Source organism: Acanthochromis polyacanthus, chromosome 16, assembly GCF_021347895.1.
Source record: "Acanthochromis polyacanthus isolate Apoly-LR-REF ecotype Palm Island chromosome 16, KAUST_Apoly_ChrSc, whole genome shotgun sequence".
NCBI lineage: Eukaryota > Metazoa > Chordata > Actinopteri > Pomacentridae > Acanthochromis > Acanthochromis polyacanthus.
Genome location: NC_067128.1, coordinates 24,851,973 through 24,877,505, shown reverse-complemented (window position 1 = coordinate 24,877,505; position 25,533 = coordinate 24,851,973). Strand labels below are relative to the sequence as shown.

The 25,533-nt window shown below is 38.3% G+C and overlaps 1 protein-coding gene across 3 annotated transcripts; it reads right to left on the bottom strand.

The window, feature by feature from the left end:
• Nucleotides 1-6: 6 nt before the first annotated feature.
• Nucleotides 7-25,533, bottom strand: esr2a (estrogen receptor 2a). 3 transcript variants are annotated; one of them, XM_022201352.2, is made up of 9 exons: nucleotides 25,308-25,533; nucleotides 15,499-16,349; nucleotides 14,694-14,887; nucleotides 13,250-13,366; nucleotides 11,917-12,225; nucleotides 8,340-8,478; nucleotides 6,030-6,163; nucleotides 3,008-3,191; nucleotides 7-2,772 (listed from the first exon to the last, which is right to left on the bottom strand). In XM_022201352.2, the coding sequence occupies exons 2-9, from the start codon at nucleotides 15,882-15,884 to the stop codon at nucleotides 2,535-2,537; spliced, it is 1,701 nt and encodes a 566-aa protein (XP_022057044.1). In that variant the 5' UTR covers nucleotides 15,885-16,349; nucleotides 25,308-25,533; the 3' UTR covers nucleotides 7-2,534. The 3 variants fall into 3 exon arrangements, with proteins under 3 accessions (XP_022057044.1, XP_051816877.1, XP_022057045.1); XM_051960917.1 differs by having other exon boundaries at nucleotides 8,394-8,478; XM_022201353.2 differs by having other exon boundaries at nucleotides 14,694-14,860.

Below are 25,533 nucleotides of genomic sequence, written 5' to 3'. Positions count from 1 at the left end.
CAGTAGTATCTGTCCAATGCTTTTGTTTATTTTGTGGTAGAGGGGGTAAACATTTACATATAAACTGAGATGGTCACACATTAAAGTCCCTCTGTCTTAGATCATTAGAAAGTTGGGAGAGCATAGTGTCTCCACTGTGTTTGATAAGTAACCAAAAAACCACCAGTTTCTTGACGTAGAATTTTACTGGTTTACACAATCTTTGTTAGAGACCACCAGAAATGAGCAACGAATTACATTGTTTCAAGGAACATGAAGTACACTGTAAGTACATATACACAGTGAAAACACAATTTGCTAAATGGTGACAAAGTGAGTGACGATAGGAAATGCCAAGGACTGAAGATGTACAGACGCCGAGAGCTGGTGAACAATTATTTATTTTACAGTGATCCTGATTGTTGAAGCTGCTTCATGTCACAATAGCTACTGTAGCAAAATACAAAAATAGTCTCTTAACAAAAACCTGCCATATCTCCCTAAGAGCAACAGGTTATGATTCTTCACAGGAAACAAGATGTCTTTCAAATGAAGGCAAAGAAGGGTGTAAGCAGGCAATAATGTAAAGCACCCTGAAGTGGTCAACCAGAGGTCTGAATCCAACAGCAGCTGGAAAACAATCAGCAAGCGTCTACAAAATAATCATTTCTGTCTATCAAATTCTGCTTTCAACCATAGTATATTTATAGCAACACTCTGGATGAGAATCATGGAAATTTGGAAATTCAATTCTAAAACATTCATAGAAACAATGTGCAGATTAAATACATTATACAACAGAAGTGAGTACAGTCTGTGCAATGTCACATACATCGAATGGCTCAATGTATCACTTCACAGTAATCACACTACTAAGTTGAACAACCAAGTGCTTTCTTTTATGAGCGATTACAAACACCTACTTTTAAAACACAGTACGGTAATTTAAAAAAATCAGACCCCAAACTAGAAACTCAGTGCAAAAAAAGTGAATACACTTGTGATGGCTGACACACAAGTTAGAAAACCTGTGATCACTGAGTAAGTAAACTGAGTTCACCTGTGAGATACCATCAGTCAAAGTGCTTGAACAAAATGATCTGTGAATACCAGAACTTTAACAATACTTAGTCAGTACTCACTTCTGTTGTATGCTGTAAATAGGATGTCTGGTTAAATGAAATCCTGTTCAAGCCAAGATAGAGCGAAGGGCTGGTTACCTTGATAGAATTTCTGTAACCAAATCTACATTGCCTTTTTATATACAAAGTCTTACCAAAGGCTATCTGAACTATGTACGAACAGATTTGTTACAACACACTGCAAAGAGCTGGGTTCTTTTTTCATTCCGCTAAGGAACGCGGTGGAGTTATGTGACGATCGGCGTACATCTGTCCGTCTGCCTGCGCAGAACATTACTCAAAAACCAATTGACTTTTGGCTGTGATGCGGCTTATAGTCGGGATCAACATACTTGATAAAGATTTCTGTACAGTTGCGAGATAGCAGCATGGTGTCACTGTAATTATGACAAGTGAACGCTTCGTCAGCTGCCTGCTGATGATCACAATTGCGATCCTACTACAAATCGACCACTGCGGACTTATCAGGAATTATCTGTTGGAAATGATACAACGACTGAGCAGCCTTGGCGGAGTGCTGTGCTGTCTAACTGCTTTTCTGGCTTATTCTGTGCTGCAGACCAAATCATTTTAGTCAGTCATTTTTTTAACAGAAATGCCAAACATTTGCTGCTTCTCGTCTCTTAAATGTGATGATTTGATGCTTTTTCTTGACATACAATATATAAAATAGAACATCGTTGGATATGGGACTGATCAGACCAAACTGCACATCAAAAGATGTGACTGTGTTCTGTGGGAAATTATAGCACATATTTTACTGCCCACCTTCAGTGATAAATTGGTTAAATAATAAGCTGCTGAATCAATCATGACAATCTTTGCTTGCAGTCTAACTGTTAACAAATAGCGAACAACTAAGCATGTGTGTAGAGTTTTGCTTTGTAAAATAGAGCATGAAATAAAGGTTGTTAAGTTATCTAAACTCTAACGTAAAGTCTACAGCAGACCCCTGGTTGCCATCTCTTTAGGCATCATTGCCCACAGCTGTTTGTTACACCTCCATGATTGTACCAGCAAGGGGTGAACATATGGAGTCTGGTGAAGCAATAAAAAAGCTTTGCTGTCATTATAATGTGAAGGTTATTGTCCTGCTCTGGCCTTCTTATCAACAACATCTGTGGTTCAGTGAAAGCCGGGGTGCTATATACTGAAAACCATACCAACTTAAGGCTGGCAGTAATGCATTACATGTGTGGTTAAGCAAACACTGGTCCCATTGGTTATTAGATGACCTGTCTGAAAACAGCTCCTGTTCCACTCAGGCATTTTTATACATGGAGGCAAGGCAACGGATCCTGCTGGTTTGGCCAATCATCTACAGCTTTAACTTTAAAGATATGCACCTTATAAGTCCTCTGAACAGTTTTGTGCAAAGCAGTGAAATTTCGTTGCCTTTGAATTCTGATGTGACTATTGGGGTGCACCTCCGGCTCCAGCACTGCTTGGAGTCCAGGTATTTGAGGGCCCGACCCCAGAGCTGTGTGGCTTCGCAGAAACCTCCCTCTGATCTGTGGATTCCTGCTGAGGAGGCCGGCGGGGCAGACGGGAGCTGTGCATGATGTGGGCATCCAGCATCTCCAACAGGAGGTCATACAAAGGCACCATGTTCTTCATTTTCATGCAGTGAAGGTGGTCCATGCCTTTGTTACTGCATGTTTGGAAAGACAAAGAAAGAGTTGGAACAAAGTGTCTCGAGGTTGGTTGGCACAGCAATTAGTACAGTAACCCAAAGTAGTTTAATCTGCACTGCTGCGTACAATAATAGGACTGTAAAATATATTTTAGGAAATGAAGACCACATTACATGAAATTATTATTATTGCTAATTAATCAGAACACCCGGTGTGCATGTAGTACTAGCCTGATGTAGGGTGTCCCATTACCTGGCATGGCGAATATGTGAGAGCAGCATGAGCAGGTGGGCGAGGCGGGTGTACTGCTGGCGGAAAGTGAGGCTGGTTTTGGCGATGGCCCACACCAGAGCATCTGTTACTGCATCCAGAAGACGCAGCAGTTTAGAACGACTCTGAATGTCCTCACTGCCCTCTGAGGAGCTGAGGCACATGTCTGGTAACATAGAGGGAACAACACGGTGCACAAACAAAGGTTGGTTTTACTGAAATGTGCATAACAATCCTAGTGCAACTGGAGTATTTTCTCCTTCAGCCTGTTGCCATATCTGTAATTTCTGACTACGAACGTGAGGATTACCTGTTTCTCAAGCAATATATTTTTGTGGAAATAGAAGTTCATCTAAACTACCAACATAGTAGCAGAATTAAAGCCTGATGGCAGAAGTTCTGTCAAAACCTGGCTGTGACTAATGCAAATGTAGCCACAGAAAATTGTAGCCGTTTCTTAAAGGATTCATGTTGAATGGTAAATAATAGAGAGAAAAGTAGTACTGTACATTGATTCTTTCTGTTTCAAAGAAGTTAACTGTTGATAGTGACTCTTTTAGAAAAAAATAGGTCTAGCACCTGATAAGAGTATTATAAAAACTGGAATTTATAAAGACATTCTGACACAATAGGAAAAGCATAGGACTGACTCCATTCTGTTCATGTGTCCCAGTGAGTGAACCAAACAAAACTGGACAAGGTCACCATTAATTTTGTCACACACGTGCTTCTATTATTGTGACATTTTAAAGTGTCTTGAGGCAAACATCCAAAAAGAATCTGATATATTGTGAAATCTCACCTCCAACTCTAACTGAAAAATAATTAACCTGTGCTAACAATAACAATAATAACAGTAATTAGTTAATAATTCTAATTTCAAATTAAATGAAAAAAATAGTGACAAAACATAAGATGGTAAAATACAAGGGTCCATAAAAGTAATAAATAGCAGAATATAGTGGAAGAAAACTCCTTTAACTTTGACATGTCGATCTAAATTAGTAGCAACGATCCTGGAATACTATTTCTAGCTGGTTTTAAAAAAAATGCTATTCTATACAAGCAGTAGAGGGATATACAAAGTACATATAGATACGTCACCCAGGCAAAAAAAGGACATCATTACACCCAGAAAGAGATTTTACAGAAGAAAATGAATAATAGATGGTCCTATGCAACAGTCTGATGCTCATCTGTCTGCTGCATGGAGAGAATAATTAGAGCTGGAAAAAGTAATTTAGAGTGACAGGAAATACTTTCATTTACTCAAAAAAAAAAAAAAATCAATAAAATGACTCAATAGGGGTCTGTGCCAAATATACAAAAACTGGCCCATATTTAATGACAATGAGGATTTCCACTGCATCAGTAAAACTACATGAGAAATGCATTCAAACCAACAGGGATTCGTATACAGATGATTTTATTGCCAGTAAAATACATGAAACTGCATAAACACAAGCCTAAAAGACACATTTGAAGGTTCTGCTTGAAGCTGTCTACTCAATCAATGCTCATTCTATGCGTGGCCTGGCTGAATACTGGGTCCTGTGTAAAGGGGTCTCAATTCTGGATATTTGTGCAGCAGCAAGCTGGTTTTCACCTCTCACTTTTGTCCGCTTTTATGATCTGGACATCTCTGCTCTGAGCCTAGCTCCTGCAGTACTGAGTGCTGGGCCCTCTTAGTACAGAGGGCCATTCCTCGAATTCTGGTTGATTTGAGATAAGCATGTCTGGCAATACGTGAGTTTCCATATCCCATAGCAAGACATCGAAACGAATGCTAGGAATAAGATAAGATAAACTTTATTCATCCCACAATGGGGAAAGTTCACTGTTACAGTAGCTCCAAATGAGAGAAAAATAGTTTAAGGACAGTATAGGATAAATAGAACACACAGTGCAAACAAGCATAGAACATTATATACACAGAAGTTGTTTTTTTTTAAAGAAGACTATTTACATGGGGTTGAAAAAATAAGTTATTGCACATAAGTGAGGGAGAAAAGTGCAGCAGTGACAGAGGTAGACCAGTTTATAATGTGATATTGTACACTCTGATGTTGGTATGAGGTAGGTAGGAATGAGGTTACTACTTGCGTAGCCCCGTTTCTCAGAGTAGCATGAGTGAGTTGTCTCACTAGACAGCCCTTCTTGCTGGGCAAAGCAAGAAGAGATGCTTGTTTTGAGTGATACTCTGTGGTAGCGTAGGCCATTTTAGGGTAGGTAGTTCCACCTGACACAGGCATCATGATCATCAGCGAATCAGGATTGGTGTAATGAAATAAATGCTTCTGAGACATATGCAGGAGGCATATCCCATAGTGAGACATCTTACTCATTCTACTCTGAGAACTGTGGTTACACATACCACTGCACATTGAACATGAATAGTTTAGAGACTGTGTCAAAGTTAAAATCCAATCATTTCTAGCTCATTTGTAGCAGATGACATGTCTTTCAAACCCATCTGATCACTTGCAACTCTCTCCTATGTTTATTAAATAACCAGTATGAAGTGCTGCTATTACTTGATATTGAAATAAAAATATGTTTTGTTGTCTTGTCCACCTCTAGAAATATCACTGACCGTTATCCAGTCACAGATTGAAGCCAATGTGGAGGCACTTTATGATGCAGGCCACTGAATGCTCTGATCATTTCACTCAATGAGGACACCGTCTCTCTCTTTAAAAATACAAATTTGGTAAGAATTTTTTTTTCATACTTTAAGAAGGAGGTCATCTGACCAGAGAAGCCGCCATTCTGTTCAAACTGCACACAGTGTCCCTTTAGTGGTTTTCTCGGCTAAGTTATTTAGCTGCTGCTCATCCGTGTGCAGACTCACAATATCACAAGCTGATAAACCAAACAAACACTCCTCTGTGGTTTTACGTACAGGAGACACATGCACACTCAACCTCACATACAGTACATCACACACGAAGAGGACCTTACCAGTGTGTGTCCGCCCACACAGACACACAACATGCTCACTCACTGGAGTTAAGGAGGATCATGGCCTTGAGGCAGACGTACTCCTCCCTCTGCAGTTTGAGCTCTCTCACCCGGGACGTGGCAGCAATCAGCATATCAAATATCTCCACAAATCCCTGGACACAGCTCCCCTCTTCTCTGCCACGGAAAAACATGAGCAATTATTTATCATCACCAGCTCCACCAAATTAAGCAGATGTTTACAGCCATTTTGCTTACACACTGCATTGATTTAACTCCTACTAAGACAGAAAAGATGACCTGAAACAGCAAACTTCACTCTGAAGGGACAACCCGGTCTCACAAGGATTCGTGAAGGTAGAAAGCTTTGAGGCTGAACACTCAGGTAACTTCATTGACACATTTTTCAGTTGCAGGTTTGACTGAAAAGCTGCACAGAGAACAAAAAAAATCTCTTTTCCGATGAAGCATGTGTGCCTTTTGGTGAGGCGGCCCAGGAAGACTTTTTCCAGCTTCTGGAGCAGCTTAGAAGCACAACATGACATTTGCTGAAAACAAATATGAGCAAAAATGGGTCCCAGTACTCATATGTCCTCACTTTCTTACTGACAAATATCTGCATGTTAAAGCTAGGAAATAAATCCTCACAGTGACAATAAATCACAAATAAAGCTGCATCTGTTATTTATTACCAGCATGAAGTGAATGTGGGATGGATAATGCGCTATGATTTCAGTTTAATATTGTATGTACGAAGGTGGGATTGGACCTGCCAATACTAAAATAACATGATAATGATATACTGGACAGTGCCTTTTTTTAAATGAACATAATACAAACTAGCTTCATGACTACTCAGTTACTTTTTTTTAGAGTATTGTGACTAAGATATGTTTCTTTTTTGTAGCTTGATTTGTTGTAGTTAAGTGCACAGCTGAAATCATTGATGCTTGTTATCAGCCATGCGATACTTTGTTCAGTGTGCACGTTGTATGTAGTGAGTCAAAGTATTGCAGTACTTTGCATTATAAAACCTGGAATGTGGGAGGTGGTACTGACCTTGAAGGCTGTTCTTCAGTGGATACCTTAATGACACTGTTCAATCAATGTAAACTGCTTTGTGTGGACTCCTGACTTGGGCTGCATTTCCAAAATTGCATACATTGTCTTTTACAAAGGTCATTACAATATTGTGCCTTACACAGTCTGTAGTACTAATTAAACTGAACTTTCAGTGGTTTAAGCTTGTTTATACTGTGCACTTACGTCACACACATAACAGTATCTCTTTAGAGGATTGAGAATCAGACTGACCAGAAAAAACGTGCTTGTCTTGCATACTACAAAATATGAATGGATCTGAATGGACATCTGGGTATTTTTTGGAACACTTCATTGAACATAATATGAGCTGCGACATACTAAATCTTTTTCTGGCATACTACATCATATGGTAGTAATAGAATGCATCCTTAATTTGAGCACCTCATCTCTGTGCCTCTTATTGTCTTTGTGTTTTTGGCGTAAGGGTTCTGTGCATGTATCACTAGTGGTTACTTGTGTCTGTGTGTTCTCTAATCTCTTGCCACTGGCTTTCTGTAGCCTTGTGAGTTTTGGTGTGTACTTGTCTTTATGTGTCCCTCACTTCTGGTTACTCGTAACTGAGTTCTCTTTGATTTATTATACTGAAGAATTAACTGCCTAGAACCTGAGCCAGGCTCATTTAAGTTCACACATCTGGGCACACTTTTGCAGTTATTGTGTACGAGGCACATAAAGAGTATGGTGTTGCAGCCCATGTCTTTAGTTTCAGCAGTTTATCTCTTCTCTTTTGTGCTTTACTGTGCAAGTTGGAACACAGTTAGCCCCCTCAACTACAATTCTCTAATGAACGAAATTCTTGTCCTTTACAAACTCCTCACTTTTGAGCACTTGTCTAATTAACTGCATTTTCTAATAATCGTATTCATCACAGCAGCAGCCGTTACTTCTTCTAACACTTTTAAAATGCTCATATGAGGCTTCTCAATATCCAGTAAGAAGCATCATGTGAGCAGCATCATGTACAACAATTCAGACAAGCAGAATGAAGTTACAGATATCTGGAAAAAAAACCCCACTCCGAATAGTCACAGTTTTAACTGTGATTAGTCAGAATGATGCTGTTAATATCTGTAATTTGTCTGTAAATGTCAAAACAGCTTGACATGTTTTTGTTCTTTTAACTGTTTCTTCATGTGCATCTTCCTGAATACTTATTGGTTTAAGTACGAAAAACTTGCGCCGAATCCCTCTGAATTATCGAGCATAATCATGGTAGTGACGAAGTGGTTGGAATTTTCTGTGGTAGTACCTGCTCAGGCTAAGATCAGGAGAGAAGATGAGTTTCCCTGGATGGTCCACTGACCTCCACATCAGTCCGATCATCAGCACCTCCAGCCAGCAGCACTCCAACAGGTGTACTTGGTCCAAGAGACCAAGCTCAACAAACCCTGAGGAGAGGACATTATCGGACAGTGCATAACTGTCTGTTCAGACCAAGCATATCGCAGAAGGTTCACTAACGGTAAAGAACAGTCGGATTAAAAAGGCTAGAAGAGCAACGAGGCTGCAGAAGGAGAACATATTAAAGAATAGGAGGAAAACAACAACAGCAACATAAAGACACAGCTGATTGGAATTACAGAAAAAGACATTCCCGAAAAATTTAGAGTTAAAAAGGATACCATTTGCCTTAGGGAACAATGTCTACAGCCAGGGCCATTAAATGCTATTTATCACTGATTAAAGAACAAACAGGCTGGAACAAAAGCACAGCACTAGCTCAGTACTTGAGTTAGAGAATAGAGAGCCGGTCGTAACAGTCCGTATCAGTATTTTCTTAAAATTGCTGGTTGTAAGTCACATTCACAGGTCTTTAAGTAAGGAAATGAACTGACGCAAGTTAGCCATCAAATGACAGATAAATTACTGCAGATTATTTTGCTAATCACAATCACCGCGCCTCCCATCATGAATATCACAGTATGCTGGAAATATTCCTTTGTGTCCTCCTGCAGATTTGTCGGCTGCACATTCCTGCCATTAATTTCCTGTTATACCACATCCCAAAGAAGTTCTAGTGGAGTCACATCTGCTGACTGGTGAAATCAATGAAGTCAACTGTCCTGTTCATGTGACCAGTATGAGATGACTTTTGCTTTGTGAGGTGGTGCATTGTCATGCTGAAAGCAGCCATCAGAGCATGGCAATTGATTGGTAACAAGGTGCGAAAAGTCTGTCAAGAAAACATTCCTGGCATCAATAAACTAGCAGCAGCCTGTCGATGGACTAATGGTGTTGATACCAGACTGTGTCCCTAGCCCCAGTAGGAATCTAGATTCATCACACCAGTTTTTCTTTCTTTGACTGTCTGGTTTCTGCTAGCGCCCATTGCAGCGTCAGATTTGTATTCTTGGCTTATAGGAGCGGAGTCCACCATGGTCTTCTGGTGTTATTTCACAGCCATCTCAGTGTTCCATAAGTTGTTTATATTGAGCTGCTTTTCAACCCAGTACAGTTGTACATAGTAGTTATCCAAGTTAACGTAGGCTTTCTGTCAGTTCAAACTCATCTGGTTTTTATTGCAACAACTGCACTCAGCGGATGTCTAGAGACTGTAATCAACAATCATCAAAGCCACATTCAATTAATCACATTTTTCCCCCATTCTGATGTGTGATGTAAACTTCACCTGAAGCCATTTGCCTGTGTCTTTCACATTTTATGCAATGCACTGCTGCCACATAACTGGCTGATTGGACAACTAAGCTAAGCTGAGCATATGCACCGGTATTACTAATAAAGTGCTCATTACTCAGGGGCTACTTTTTCCATGAAGGGGTGCATAGGGTTGGCAACTACAGGAACATTTACACTGCAGGAACTCTGGGTAGACACAAACATTTACAAAAACATCACAGGAATCAGCTCTTTCATTTAAATTTAAATTCAATTCAATTTCATTTATATAGCACCAGGTCACAAGATATGACCTCTCATAGCACTTCATGTAGCCATTCTGTTTCATTGTAGTGGAGGTCCAACAGCTCCAACCACAATGTTGTCTCTGAGTGCACTAAAACAATGAGAAATAATAGTTACTGAACATAAATTACGGCTCTATAATCATAGGGGAAGCACAACAATGGACGTTTTTCAAGTTAGTCATGAATTTAAGTTGATGCGAAAGTTAGAGAAGAAACTCCAATTCCTATACTGCTGCTCACTTTTATTAGACTGGAACTCACAAGCTAAATAAAGCAGAGACAATTATTGTGTCTAGTCAAGATAAAATCATGAACTCAGCTTAGTCCACCAGACTAAACTGTTCTGCAGCAATGTTTAAAAAGAAGATGCACGAAGAAAGAATATACAGAACTTCTATTCCGGCTATCATTCAAGAAATTTAATCTTGATTTAAACAATCCTTAATTCCACAAAATGTATTTCACTATGTACCTTAAACATCTGTGCATCTTTTCAGTGTTGCTGAAGGAATTTAGTTAGACTCAATCATTTAACAGAGCACACACCTCACATCTCACCTCAAGCAGAAACAGAAACTAGAGAAATTATTGGCTATCACAAATAATTACACCAACATGGTAAAAGATTCTTGAAAAATTATGGATATTAGGACTGCACAATATTGAGGAAAAGAAAGCTGACATTGTTTTTCTGCAATGTGTATATATGAAGGCATCTATGGAATTTAGATCTAGCTTAGCACTGTTTTCACTTCCATGCTGCACTACATTAATGCTAATGCACAAATCTGCATAAAGGTAAGACTCGATGATAAGGTTCTTACTGACCTGAAATCCATTTCTTGCTGAACATTTAGTTTTTGACAGACACTACAAATAACCAATATCCCCACCACTGCCATCGGAGAAGCTAGCTGCACAGTTGTGCACAGAGAAGCCTCTAGTCTCTATCAGTTACAGTAGCACAGCAGCACAGGTAGGTGCATGACCAAAAATGGCTTTGAAAAGAGTGAAAATTATTTTACCAAGTGATTTTATCTATGTGGGCTGTTTTCTATGAGCAGAGAATGTGAAGCATCAATATTGCAGTCAATCATGTAATTGTGGGACCCCAAAGTCAGTACTGAGATTACTATTCCATTACTTTAGCATCCTTACAGCAGATGTTGCATTTCTTTTTGCAACTAAATCTTCCTCCTCAGTATTTCTCTTCTGTTTCTTGCTCTTTTTACTGTGCAAATGTAGGGTCTGGATGTCAACCAACTGCCTCAACAAAGAAAACTCAAAACTCTGTTTCCAACAACCCTTAAATCACAACAAATGATGTTCTGTCAGGCAGACTTCTGTTGGAGATTAGTCATGAAAATGGCAACCCTCTGAGTTACACTTTTTTATCAAACATGAAAAAATCATTGCTTGATGTGTTTGAGTGAAGTTTCCTTAATTCCTTTCACATTTCCTGTGATGCAGCATCGCAATGTCAATGCTAAAATGATCTGCTGTGCAGATCTATTAAACTTGTGTTCAAGCTCTCTACAAGTCTGTGGTATGGTTTTGTTTTTTCAGGTTTAATTTGAGACCAGTCAAAAATGTGGCTTTAGTGTAATCAGAGGAATATGACATTTTGAGAAACACTTTTTGTTTTGTTTTTTTACAGAGATTTAGATGAGAAAATTGCTACTGCTCTTATGTCTTTGTGTGAAACATGGAGTTATGGCAAACAGATGTTTAGCTTAGCATAAAGAATGAAAGGATGGAAATTCCGCTAGTTTGGCTCTAAGATCCTTATACTAGGCTAATTTCCCCTTAGCTCTAGCTCTTAAGACACAGACATGACCCATATCCATCATCACATTCAGCAACAACGCAGTAATTCTGAGGTGATTATAAAACTGCACGCACCTGGAATCTTCTTGGCCCAGCTGATCATGTGAACCAGCTCCTTATCAGCCAGGTTGGTGAGCGACATCATGACGTTGGCTTCAGTCAACGGCCTTTTCATGTCCTTCATGAGGTAGATCTCTGGTGGCTCTGCTTCCATTATTCGCTCGATCAGCTGCTCTGGAGTCAGTGTAGGTGGTTGTGTCTCGTTTAATGACCCCTCTGCTGAGCCTGTTGACCCCTTTGGGCCATTGGCTCGGCCCTGTGAAGACAGACGGGTCACTCGCCTTGTCTGTGGGTTCCTGTAATTTCCACGCTCCTTTCGAATACCTGAGAAACAGACAGCATGCTGTGAATTACAGCATGTTTACACTTGTTCTGTCCAGATTTAGTCATGCATATTTGCATAATGTTGCTGTTCTTTTCCATTCATGCTTGCCATCTAATTTTTTGTGTTTTATTTTACTGTCGTGCTCTGTGCCTTTATTGACATAACTAAATGTCTTGTGTTAAATAAATGTGCCAGATGTAACCAGTGAGCAGGCCGGGAGGTTTCAGCACTGTGGAGCTCCTGCCGAGTCAACTGCACTCCCCTGCAGCTAATAGCAATCAGGTTCACTTCAAACAGCTGCTCAACAGATTCATTTTACATGGAAATCATTAACAAGGGCCATTCATGGCTTTTAGAGAGGGATCATATTTCTTTGAATCTAAAAAGGAGGAAAAATGCTGGAACCACATAAAAGATGGGACAAAATAAACAAATTATAATGTTACTTGACATTAGTTACAAATGAGAAGACCAGTGATGAACTTTCCATTTGACCACAACCTGACCTGTGTGGAATTTCTAACAACAACAATTTATTATTTGTTTTATTATCATATTGTAGCGAGCCGATCGCTAGAATTGACCTGTTGTGCTACAATGTACCATGGGAGTTCGGGGTGTTGGGGTTATAAATGTTGTTATTGTGGTCCATATTGGTGTAACAGTGTTATTAGTGTTTGTGCATTATTGTGTTTATGTGGTTTAGTTGGTCGGGACAGTGTAGTTAAGTGTTATATTGTCAGTATGGTGAGTTAGAAGTGTAGTGTGTTTGATGTCTTCCAGGCACTGTTTCTGTTTTGAGTCAAAACAATAGCACCTGCTTGGGGTAGTGTATATAAAAGACAAAAACTCTGTATCAGCATCATTCTTCTGCCCTGATTTACACAATGTTCATCACATGACCTCCTATTAATCAAATAATTAAAATTGATATGTAAAAAAAAAAAATATGCTGCCTGGTTGAGGTTCCCTGCTTGTTAGAGACAGAACAAAACACAAATAGGAAAGCAACGTCACACTAACCACATTTGGTCATCCCAACTTCATAGCATTTGCGAAGGCGACATGCCTGGCAGCTCTTGCGGCGGTTCTTGTCTATAGTACACTGGTTGGTTGCTGGGCAGATGTAGTCATTGTGTCCTGAAACAAAAATGGGAAAAAATTAAGACAAAAAGACACAGAAAGGAAAAATTAGGAGATTATGAAAGAAATAACCACTAATGGGGAGCCAGAACTTCTTAGATATTAAAGCCAGGAAGAAGACTATGAAAGGTTACATGGCTGCACTGAGGACCCAACAGACTTGTAGACAAAGAGACAAACTCCTTCTGATTGGACTGTCTCACTGCAAAAAGAGCACCAGCTAAGGGGCACTAATGGCAAGCTTTCTCCATCGATTCATACTCTCTCTCTTTAACTGCATTGTGAACATTCTACTAACTGTCCACAAAGACTTAGCAAGTGCAGAAGTTCCATTCAGACGCCTACATTCAGCCACAGTAAATGTCAGACAAGAGAAATTCTAAACTTATGGATAAAATCTCATTTTCTGATGACATTTAGTTTTTTCTAAATTCATGACTTCAGAAGAGCTCGTAATTATTGATTACTTACTGCAGTGAGGTGCAGCACTGTTTAAAATATAACTGTCACAGAGTTCTGTGACAGTTATAAACATGCATGGCTGTGTACAGTACATGCAGCGATGATGCATTATTGTGTCCCAAGCCGAGATTTGAACAACACTAAAAATCCACAGTCAGTGAAGCCGCACTGACACACATTATATACAAATATAATGTGGCACTTTCCATTCAAATTTAGTTTTGAATGAAATGTCATCTGTTTTATTGGTATTTGTTTGTAAGCCAAAGAAAAAAGTTAAGGAATCAGCAAGGTTTTTGTAATTATCTTGAGGGGAATCTTAAAGTCTTTCCCAAATTTTATGGCAATTTATTCAATAAATCTCACTCCTCGCACACCATTGTGTTTGCGCGATGAAAAATCAGGAGAACCACAAAGGTCAGCGGGAACAATCTTCTGGGAACACTTTTGTTTTAACCATGTGAACTCCAAGCAGTTTCTCTGTGTTTTTGCTCCTGTCACATTTCTAGTCCCTGTGTGACACTTTTTCAATGTAATATAAAGTCCTGCACCTCTAAAGAAACAACAAAACCATGACTAGAAGGAGACAGAGCACAAGCATGTCTTTTTGTAGCATAACAAAGTTGTAATACTATAAATAACTTACAAAATATTAATTTCTTTGATAATTTGTTCTGCAAAAATTGAAATAAAGCTAGAATCAACAAAGTATGACATTTTTCCACAGGTGTTACAAATATCAGAAAAGATCATTCCTAGTTCAGATGTTTAATCCCTCTAGTAGAAGCTGATATATTTTACTAGCACAATGCTGCAAACACAACATCATACAAGCAAAGCTATAGTACATGTTGTATCTCACCTTGGATGCTCCTTTTGAAGAATGCCTTACAGCCCTCACAGGACCAGACTCCATAGTGGTAGCCTGAAGCATAGTCATGACAAACAGCACAGTAGTGCAGGTCGGTCTTCCCGCCTGACGACACCACGCCCTCCTCACTCTCCTGGGAACGCCTCCTCACACTCTTACTAACAGATATGCTCCAGTCATTATTTCTTCCCACAAGAAAAACATGTAAAACAAGACGACATGGTCATCAATATCCCCCGCCACATGTGATGTCTATGAGTCTACATCCAAAATGGTGATCAAAGGCCATAACTCTGTTAAATATTATCGCACAGGTCTCATTTTCGAACTTGATCAAGGTGTCCATGGTGTGAAGCTACACACTAAATTTCGTAATCCTGGCTGTAATAGTTTCCGAGAAAAGCTGTCCCCTTCATGTCGGCCAGACGGACGGAAGCACGGATGGACGGACGGACGGAGGCCAAACCTATATCCCCCTTTTCCAGTTCGTGGAGGCAGGGGATAATAAGCAATCTGGCCATAGTACTCACTTAAATGTGAGTGAATGTGAATAAACAATTACCACATTAGTAGTTTGATTTCAGATCATTGTGGCTTCTGGCAGCATTTGTTAAGCATTACAAGAGATGCATAACTTACAAAATGAAACGTAATTGTGATTGTAAATGATAAAATTTTTGAAATACTTATCAGTAAAAAAAGCAAAAAAGTTAGTAATTAATGAAAATCTTCTAGCTGCTGACTAATGACCTTGGGTGATGGTTAAAATAGTATATCAGAGTCAAGAGCTTCCTACCTTGCTGTTAAGACACTGTCCCATGGACCCTGGATAGGTTGGCTGTGCTGAGGTCGAGCCTGCGAGCGGTGCAGAGGTATGGGCGGCCCCACGTGACCGTGGCTGGGCCAAAACAAAGAGGCGCTTAGTGACTGATGGACAGAGGGACAGTCTGGGATACTGGGACCAGCATAGCTGAAGATAGTTGGACTGTAGAAGGGTATGGTGGTGAAGTCGTGGCTGAGGTCAGTGTATGGTGAGGGGATGCAGATGGGCTGGCTGGTTTCAAGGGACAGACTAGGAGAGCTGAGGATGGGAGAGAGGACACGACTGCCGACTCGACTGGAGTCCACCTCTTGGAGCTGCAGGAGGGGAGGATGCTTCTCTGGAGTGGAAGCAGCGGCCATCACAACTACAGATGCTCTCAATATCAGCAGAATTACTAAATCATCTACCAGGAAGAAGGGAGCCTGAGAAACCTGTGTATCTTCCCTTGGTGTCAGATTCACTGTGGTAATTTCATTATGTACAAGGAATGCAGCTCTGCTCTTAGAAGGGAACAACTACAGAGACAGCAGAGCTACTTTCACAGGCCAGCAGAGTTTAATGTTACTATGAGATCACATGGTGAATCCTCAAGATTGATGAATGTCAAACTCAATGTGTTTTACTTGGTTTCGACTTTGCTCAGCGTGACGTTAGTGCTGTGACAGATAATCAACATTAGAGCTGACACTGGTTCTAGAGCAGTCTTGTGAAACAATTCAAAAGATAACCGGAGAGGAGCCCGTTGAGGCCAGAATAGAGAGGATGGCTCAGTTCTCAGTCCAGCCATGAGTCTCACATCATTTCCTGGGAGCAGAGCTTTCCACCTGGGTGATAAAGAGAAAAGCAGAGGCTGAAGTACTAAAATACAGTTCATGAAATGTAGTGCAAAAGTATGAAGCCAACTAGAGACAGTCAAATGGTCTGTAAGAAGCTACCAAGTGAACCTAGAAATTCGAATATTTTTGTTGATGTCAGGAAAAATAAAAGGAAAAAGAGAAAAGGGAAACGCAAAGATAAAATGTATCTTTTTATTTAATTATATATTTACATAGTTATTTATTTCTCTTTATATTTACACATTTATTTCCTTATTTTTTAACAGATTTATAAAGGGTAGGGGTTAGATATGAATGGGAGTCAATGGTATGTCCCCACAAGTTATGGCGTGGGAGAGTCTGTGTGTGTGTGTGTGTGTGTGTGTGTGTGTGTGTGTGTGTGTGTGTGTGTGTGTGTGTGTGTGTGTGTGTGTGTGTCAGGTTTTGTAGAATAAAAATGGACTTTCCTCACTTTACACACACACACACATATATACATATATATATTTATGGAAGGCTTTTTTTGTCCTCCGAAGGGGGGCCTGGCAGAAAAAAATTTGAGAACCACTGCTGTAGATGGAGGTCAAAATTGTAACTATTGACCCAGTCATAAAATTTCAAAAGAAGCATTGATTGTTAACCTACAGGAAAACAAGTCTTAAAAATTCTTAATAATAATCACTGATGTATTATCTCTGACCTATTTTTCAAACTTTCTGCATTGTATACCTGTATTTTTTTTCTTGAAATTTTCCACATTTTAAAAATTCTTTATTTTTACTTAATTCATTAAAGTATATAAAGCAAATTCCATTTAAGACCCTGACAATATGAGTTTGAACACAGATTTAATGTGGTCTCCATAATGGTCAAAAATCCAATGGAAACTTTCTTAAGAAATTCTCCAGGCTCCCTGCTGTAGCAAAATGTTATCACTGGAGGGTGAAATTCCACTTCTACAGAAGTGCAGCAAGTAAAAAAGATAAAAGGAAATAGGACTTGTAATATAGGATGTCATGTAGACAGAGAGACAGCTGGTAGATCAATAACAAGACACACACACACACACACACACACACACACACACACACACACACACACACACACACACACACACACACACACACACACACACACACACACACACACACAAGTTGGTTTACTCTTACAACAGCCAATACAACAAATCCAGCAGAGTTAATAATTCCTGGGTGGCAGGAGACTGTCTTTAGTTAAAATTGGTACACAATGTCTCTACCTTTCTGGCATAAACCCTACTTCTGTAAGTCATTACTTATCCTGCAGGAAAAAGGGTCTATTAATCTGGCCAAATAGCTGAAAGAAGCTTTGGCTGGCCAACAAAACTCGATAATCCGTAGGAGTAGTTGGAGTCTTGTGCCGTAAGGGTAAAATGAAAACTGGCCATAATTAAACTCCAAAAGCTGTAGCTGTTACAGGTGGTCATTCATTATTTTGCATGATGTGCAAAGAGCCAAGCTGCACTTTTGTTTGAAACAATACTCGTAAAAATGACTAGCTGTGGAAACACATTTATGCGCACTCAGCAAGATTTTCATTATCAGCAACATTCAAACATTTTCGAAAGCAAAAGTTATGACAACATATGTTAAATATAACTAAAATCAGGTCTACTGATTGTAGGACTCATTGCAGTCTAATCTTGACCTTTGACCTGCTGGGTATAAAATGTTGTCATGTTTTGTAAAATGTTGTACGAATTTTTTTAATAAAAGGTTGTATGAAATTTTGTAATAATTAGCGCATTAATTCTTGAGTTGTGGCCAAAAATTTATTTTGTGAGGTTGCAATGACATTTACCTGTGATCACTAAATTCTAATCAGTTCATCCTTGAGTCCAAGTCAACTTTTGTGATAGACTTGAAGAAACATCTTCAAGGTGTTCAAGAGCTATCGCAGTTATGACGACACCAAAACATCGGAGTTGTCCCCTTGTGCAGAAACATAATACCCAGAAACATTACAGTGCACTGCTACATTCACTAGCTTTTTGTATTTCCGTACACTGACCACATTCTTAACTTCACTGAAGAGGCATGGACACATTATGGGTCAGCAGATACTGAAAGAGACATGTGACGTACTGGAAGCAACATGTCTATTTCTTCTGTCAATAAGCCAGTTTCACATTTATTTGTTTACATTTAACCTCATTAGATTGAGCTTCCATTTAATTTTGTTAGGCTGTGACTGACATACTCAGTATTGGTTAGCCATGCAGTTTGGTACTGAGAGATTACACACACTGGTGATGATATCGCTTAAACACTCATGAACAGCAGAACATTTCCACATATTTTAGGTTAGGAAGACAGCAAAACTAAAAAAAGAAAAAGAAAAAAGCCTCAGTTGTAAAAAGTATACAAAGAACTTTGCTGCGAGTTAAATGACAATGTTATAACAGGTATAAGATATTATATATTATTTCCATTTATGTCACATTTGATGTAAATTTAATACATCTAATAAGCATACACACTGAGGTTTTAGGAAATCCATTACAGTCCTTTATAAAAAAATATGGGACATTTGCTTTCCTCAGAATGTTTTTACACAAATGAAAGAACATATCTGGCTACAACAGGTAATGTTTGAAGGTTGAATTTGTCCTCACTTTGAAGCACTCTACTCAGTATTTTTCTATTATTGGATCAAATTATTATAAATAATGTAAAATAAATAAATAAATAAAAAATCGCTCATTGTGACAAGAATTATCTTCAGATTCTGCAGTTTTTTTTAGTATCTTTAACTTTCTGATGTGGATTTACTGTGCATAACTACTTTCATGATTTATTGTCCTCTCTTTCCTGTGTCATCTACAGCTGCAGGAGGCTGACAACTAATAAACTGAACTAGCTGGTGATATTGTAGAGTTGGTGGAGACAAAACGGAGTTAAAATAGTTCTGAAGCTGAACATACAGTTATAATGTTGTCAGAAGTAGGACTCAAATTAAAAGCTAATCTTTCTCCCCATCTACTAGATGTGTACATAGGCAACTGTTCAATAAAATCTGTCTCTTATCAATGATAAAGAGGAAATATTTTGAAATATGTTGTACTTGCAGTTCATTTCTACTATTCCAAGGTGCCCTGGCATGTAGACTGATGAAGTGCCAGGAGATCAAAGTTTGGATTATTCTTTGTTTAAAAATTAATTACAGCTCATCTGGTTCTAAGAGTATTGAACTGGATCACAAAGCCTCAACTACAATGCAGCCTTATAGTCAATGAAACACACACTAAAATATAATTACACCTAATGTGAGGCTATTGTATCAATCTACAGATGAAGTGCTGCTGACAGTGAAAACAAACTGTAACACTGTCTATTCCAATGAGTTTAGTTTTGCAGAGTTTCCTGTGACCTCGTGTTTGAAGTCTACGATCTTCCTGCTAAAACAGATGAGTCGCTTTAATAGAGTAGAAAAGAGGTTTTGCTTCTTTAGTTACCATTTGGGGCTAAAGGCAGATGTGGAAGAGTTTGCATTTCCTTTGAAGCCTTGACCTTGCCTGCAAAGTTCCTCACTGTCACACTCTGCTGGAGTTGGCAGCTCATTGTGGGAGAAAACCTCCCAGCTCCTCCTTAATGCTGCACTTCCTGCTGAGCTCTCAGCTCACACAGTGGAGCTGTAAAGTGTAAGCTGCAGCTGTATGATCAATGCTATGCTCCAGAGCACTACGGCAGCTAGGCAATGTTATGTATGTTGTGAGGTTTACATGCCTTGAAGCAAAAAGAGAACTTGCACAATTCTCATTCTCCATAACTAAACTGCAGGAGAAGTCTGATAAAACATTATTTTCTCTAATTCAAGTTGTATATGTAATTTCATTTGAAGACACCGAGTTGCTGAAATGATGATAAACTGCAGGAATGATGTTTAAAATGCTCTGCTCATAGAAAACACCCCAAGTAGTAAAAATCACTTGGATTCATGCTGGGTAAATCTAACATTAGAATGCCTCATTTCATTCTTTTCACACTATTTTCTGCCACTATTTCCACAGCACTGTGTCAGAGCTGGAACTAACTGAGAGGAGCGACTAGAGGCTTCTTTGTGCACAGCTACTAACGAGCATGTGTGGCATTCTGAGTGCAATATTATTTATATTTTGTCTCCAGGAGATGCACCAAATTCAAGTGAAGAAGAACCTTGTTTCAGCTTTTACTTTGATGCAGATTTGTAGAATCGCTGGAATGTAGCAAAACATGGAACTAAGATCAGCATTAAGCTAGATCGCAATGTCATCCAAAGCAAAAAAATATAAATAAATAAATACATACATACATAATAAATAAATAAATAATTCTTCAATTCAATTACTATGTCAGTGTTACACCATATAAAAAGTGTTTCAAATGGTTTGCAATAAAAAATGTCACAGCAAAAACTAATTTTTTAATGTTAAAAAAATGTTCCCATTTTTTCTATGCACATGCACTCACCTACAAAGTTACCCCAGCCATTCTTGAGTAATTCTTTTCAAATAGTTACTCAAGTGATCTGCTGAAAATATCTACATTTGTTATTAAATTATTTTAAAAAAAGAGTATCTCAATGTCACTTTTTCCAGTATCATGCAGCCCCAATTTAAAGGCATTATATATGGGAGGCTGAAGTCACAGTAATTGCATTGCTGCCAAGATCGGCCAGTAGTTTAAGGAAATATGGTTGGTCTCCAATATAAATATCTCAATTATCACTCAAGCATGTCAAAATTGATTTTCTATTGCAAGAAACTAAATGGAAAAAAGAAAATAGGTAAATTAGCCTTAGCTGAGGCTATTTGAAGCAAAAGGACTTTACAGGGCAGATTAGACAGCAAGGAACCACCGAGAGTTTACATATAGCAATGTAGATTCTAAACTTTCACATCCATGTGCAAACACACACACATGAAGCATATACCCCTCCCCAAAATCAGACAAAAAAATAATCTAAGCCAAATAAAGTAAAATCTGTAGTAGAAGGAACTGTTCCCGGCCATTAGCCAGAATACACAAAAGCTCAAGGCTATGTCATTTTCCCATCCCCAAATCTCAGCGCCTCCTTAAAATCAGGCAGATACTGATATGAAACAGCTCTGTGAAAAGAAGTCCTACCTCACTACAGGGCAGAATTGAGCCAGAGAATGTAAAAAATCTCATTGAATTGCACCAGAAATATGTTCTGCTTCAGACTTATTTCATATTATTCTCAAAGTCAAAGTAATCTCAGCAAAAACTAAAACACATCTTTTGGAACTATAAGCTTAACTGTACGATGATTTACTGATTTATTATTTACCCCTGTACACTTTAAATAAACACTAAGCAATTGCAAGGCATTTTACAATTGTTTCAGCTGCAGGTTTTTGCACTACAGGACAGATTAGAGCTGATTTTGGAGCCTGCAGTTAGTGGTGATTTGAGCTGTATTTCACAAATATGTTTCTTACTGTTTTACTTATAAATTCATGGAAGACCTCAACATTTATGATCACCTAATAGTAATCCACCAGCAACTTACCTCTCTGGCATTGTAATAACATCAGGAAAAACACTGAAACTGACACACTACTACAGTGATTATTGTAGGTAAAAGTGATCATCAGGAATATGGGTAATTAAAACAGGTTAAGCAACAGTGATGATTGTGTGATTAAGACTGAAACTAGCAAATGTTTTAAATAGCTGTTATTCTGTCAATAATTTCCTTGATTATTCATCTAGTTGATTAATCTATAAAATGTCTGACAATGGTGAAAAATGTCAATTACTGTTTCCCAAAATCAAAGAGAACATCTTCAAATATCATTTTTGTCCACAACATAAATATGTTGAGCTTACTGTCACAGAAGTGGAAAAAACTGAAAAAAAAAAATTAAGCTGAAAGCAGAGAATTTACACTTTTTTAAAAAATGTCAAAAAATTTAATTAAATTAAAAATAATAATAATATTAATAATTATTTAAATAATGATTATTTTAAAACTCGACAACTGGAAAATAAATTAACTGTTTCTGCTCTTCTTCATACACCAACCATTCCACGTGTCTGAGCAGCAGCTACTGCAATAGCTGGAGTTACATGACGCGAACTCTGACTGACAAGTGACTTTGAGGAAATGTAGTGTAAAAACACCCGCAATGGAATTTGCAATGGAAATACTATACAACAACAAGAAAAACTGACTGATAAAAGAAACAAAAAATATTCTGAAATAATTAATTATGGTCTTGTCCATTACAAACACCACTTCCCTGTGACTTTTGTGTTTTCGTTCCTCACTTGGAATTAAGAAATTGATATGCTCCTGAGAATCAACTGAAAAAGTATCTGTCAATGTAACTTTTTTTGTGATTTCCTTCCTTTTTGAAGCTAAAATAACAACTCACAATTTAGAATTTAATTTAAAAAGTGATTTTATTTTAGATTTTACAGCATGTCTGTCCGCTGTGGTGGACAACAGAATGATTTTACTGTAAAACTTTCAAAAAAAATTAAAAAGCAACACTTCAAAATCAAAATAGGTTGACAAAAAAAAACAAGAAAGTCAAAACGTTTTGTAGTGAAACTTTCAAAAACTAAATTAACCTGAACATGAACATTAATTAAACTCTAAACAGTCAGGAGGCCTGGCCTTTGCTGCAGTCTCCATTTTGTCTCAGCATGACAACAAAGTTCCCCTTATCCCACTCAATCACAAGAGATATCATTGGAAAGGCCAGAATGTCCTCTATTGAGTGCATCAGGATTTAGTAGGGTAACTCAAATGACTCAGAGGATATAGATCAAAAACAAATGTCCAGTACAGAGGACATAAATGAATGGGATGGGTCTCAGGAGGATATATTAAGTTTTGGGCTATTTTACTTCTATCAGGCGTCAAGATGAGGTGCTTGAATGTCCTCAAATCAAGAACTGAATATCTTTGGCTTGTGATTTTTTTCTTTTTTTTTCCTTCGCAAATTTTTGAAATTGATTAATAAATGAACAAAATAATAGTTGAGTATTTCAATATTTGACAACTGAGCAGTTAATCAATATATTTTTGCAGCTCTATTAATATTTATTTCTCCACTTTCTGAATGTTGATAGTTATGAGCAGCAGCAACCACAGCCCGATTTCTCCGACACACTTTGACTGACTGAAGTGATTTAAAGGAAACAGAGTAAAAGCACTCACAGCAGTGGAAATATTATACAACATCAAAAGTAAAACCAACTGATAAAAAAACAAGCAATAAAAAAAATGACAATGAACTAAATTAACTGCAACTATGGTCAAGTCAATCACAGTTAATACTTCTCTGTGATTGTAGTATTCATGTGTTCTTGTTCCATATGAGCATTTAGAAGGAAAGAAGTGGAATGCTTGTAATTAAGTTATAATTTTGCACATTATTTTTAATGTTTGCCTCAATCTTATGTGCTAAATCTTTCATTTAGCGCACATAAATTCTGAGAGGATAAGTCATTTCATCTCTCAGTCGACAGTTTCTGCAACTTAAAAAGTTGACAATTCTCAGTCACAGGGAACATTTGACTTTTATACACTCATGAGTTCATCTGAAGAATATTTTTCTGGTAGAAAGGTTATTTTTCTACTGCTCCAGCTGAGGTCTTCAAATTTCTGGTTGTTTCTGACTGACAGAGAAAAAAAAGCTATTTATTCAGTTTGCTATAATTCATTTTACTAAAATAAAATAAAATAAAATAAAATAAAATAAAATAATCCACACATTGCAATACTAGAACCAGAACGTAATGACTACTAATTACCAAAATGTATATTCTATTAATTAAATAATCAGCTAATGGTAACATTCCTTGGTGCTTGGTAACAAAGAAAACAGCCTTTAAAACTGCACCAAAATCAAGTTTAAGTTCAGTTCAAAACTTAGCATTATTTGCGAAATGGGTCTTTTCTGTTATCTGTCGTAATTTATGCACTGACGCCCAACACTGTGTCACTACATAATCCTGTAAATACCATATCAGTGAGCTGATCAGGTAAATGTGGACTGAGATGCACGGCTGAAGTTGAGAGAGGAAACTGTTGTGAGTGTCTAGATGAGAACAGCTGACAGTAGCTGCCTGTTTGCACAGTGGTAAGTGCTTTTTGAAGTGCCCTGCTGTTCACATTACACCTGTTTAAATTCCAAACCCTGATTGACAAACTACATTAAAGTGCCATTATTAGACAATACAAGGTGTCCCTAAAGTCTGGACACATTGAAAATCTCATTAACTATAATTTGCTTGCCTCCATAGATAAAACAAGAAAGAGTTGAACTGGTACTTCTCAGCAGACGAGAAGGATGGACATATCTTAAAATAGCAGATAAATTTAATCTTTAGACAAAGCCATATTTAATCTGTGGAGGCAAAAATATATATAGTTAATGACATTTCCCATGTGTTTAGACTTTAGGGACACCCTGTAGAACTAAAAGAACAGTGATCCATTTAGAGATAGCCATAGATATATGATGAGCGATCTGTGTTCACTTTTAGAGCCAGAAGAAATGTTCAAAGAGACAACTGTGGAGGCAATAATGGTTTTACTAAGTAAATACATTGTACCTGCTCTTTATCTGGTTGTAGTTTTCCACATTTTTTATCCAACCTCAAACTCTTCAAGAAGCTTTGAAACGTAGATTACATCCAGCTGAGATTTAGAACTGATTTTGTGAAAAACAGCCCCGGAACTCCTGCATTAACCTGTCAGCTGTGAAATGATTTCTTGCTGGACTTTACTGTGACACCTGTTACCAGGCCAGCTCTCATCTGATCTCTGATTCACGCAGTTACGGGCCTCCAGCTGAGAGTCTGAAGAAGTGACCTGCAGCAGCAGATCAGAGGTACAGTCCGGACTGTCTGCAGAGTTGCAGCTTAACGCTGTAAACATGAGCAGCTGTTAGAAAACATGGGGATATCCTACCTGTTGCAGCAGGAGCAGCAGCTACAAATAAAGTTGTCAGTGACAGCATGGAGTCCCGCTGCGCTGTCATGTGCTGGAAAGTGTGAACTGAGCTGAGATCAGAGCAGTCAGGACCCGCACAAAGTCCTAACACAGAGGAAGTTCACCCACAGACACTCTGAGTGGAAACAAGCCGTGGGTTGGAGCTCGCAGCCTGTTAACGACTTGCTGCTGCGTGTTTAGAGAC

What these genes read in the sequence shown, in the direction of transcription:
- esr2a (XM_022201352.2), bottom strand. Translation starts at nt 15,884, where the DNA reads ATGGCCGCTGCTTCCACTCCAGAGAAGCATCCTCCCCTCCTGCAGCTC. An exon ending in CCTGATCTTAGCCTGAGCAG is followed by an intron (nt 6,164 to 8,339) that starts GTACTACCACAG and finishes TTTCCGTGGCAG; the next exon opens with AGAAGAGGGGAGCTGTGTCC. An exon ending in TCACATATTCGCCATGCCAG is followed by an intron (nt 2,773 to 3,007) that starts GTAATGGGACAC and finishes CCAAACATGCAG; the next exon opens with TAACAAAGGCATGGACCACC.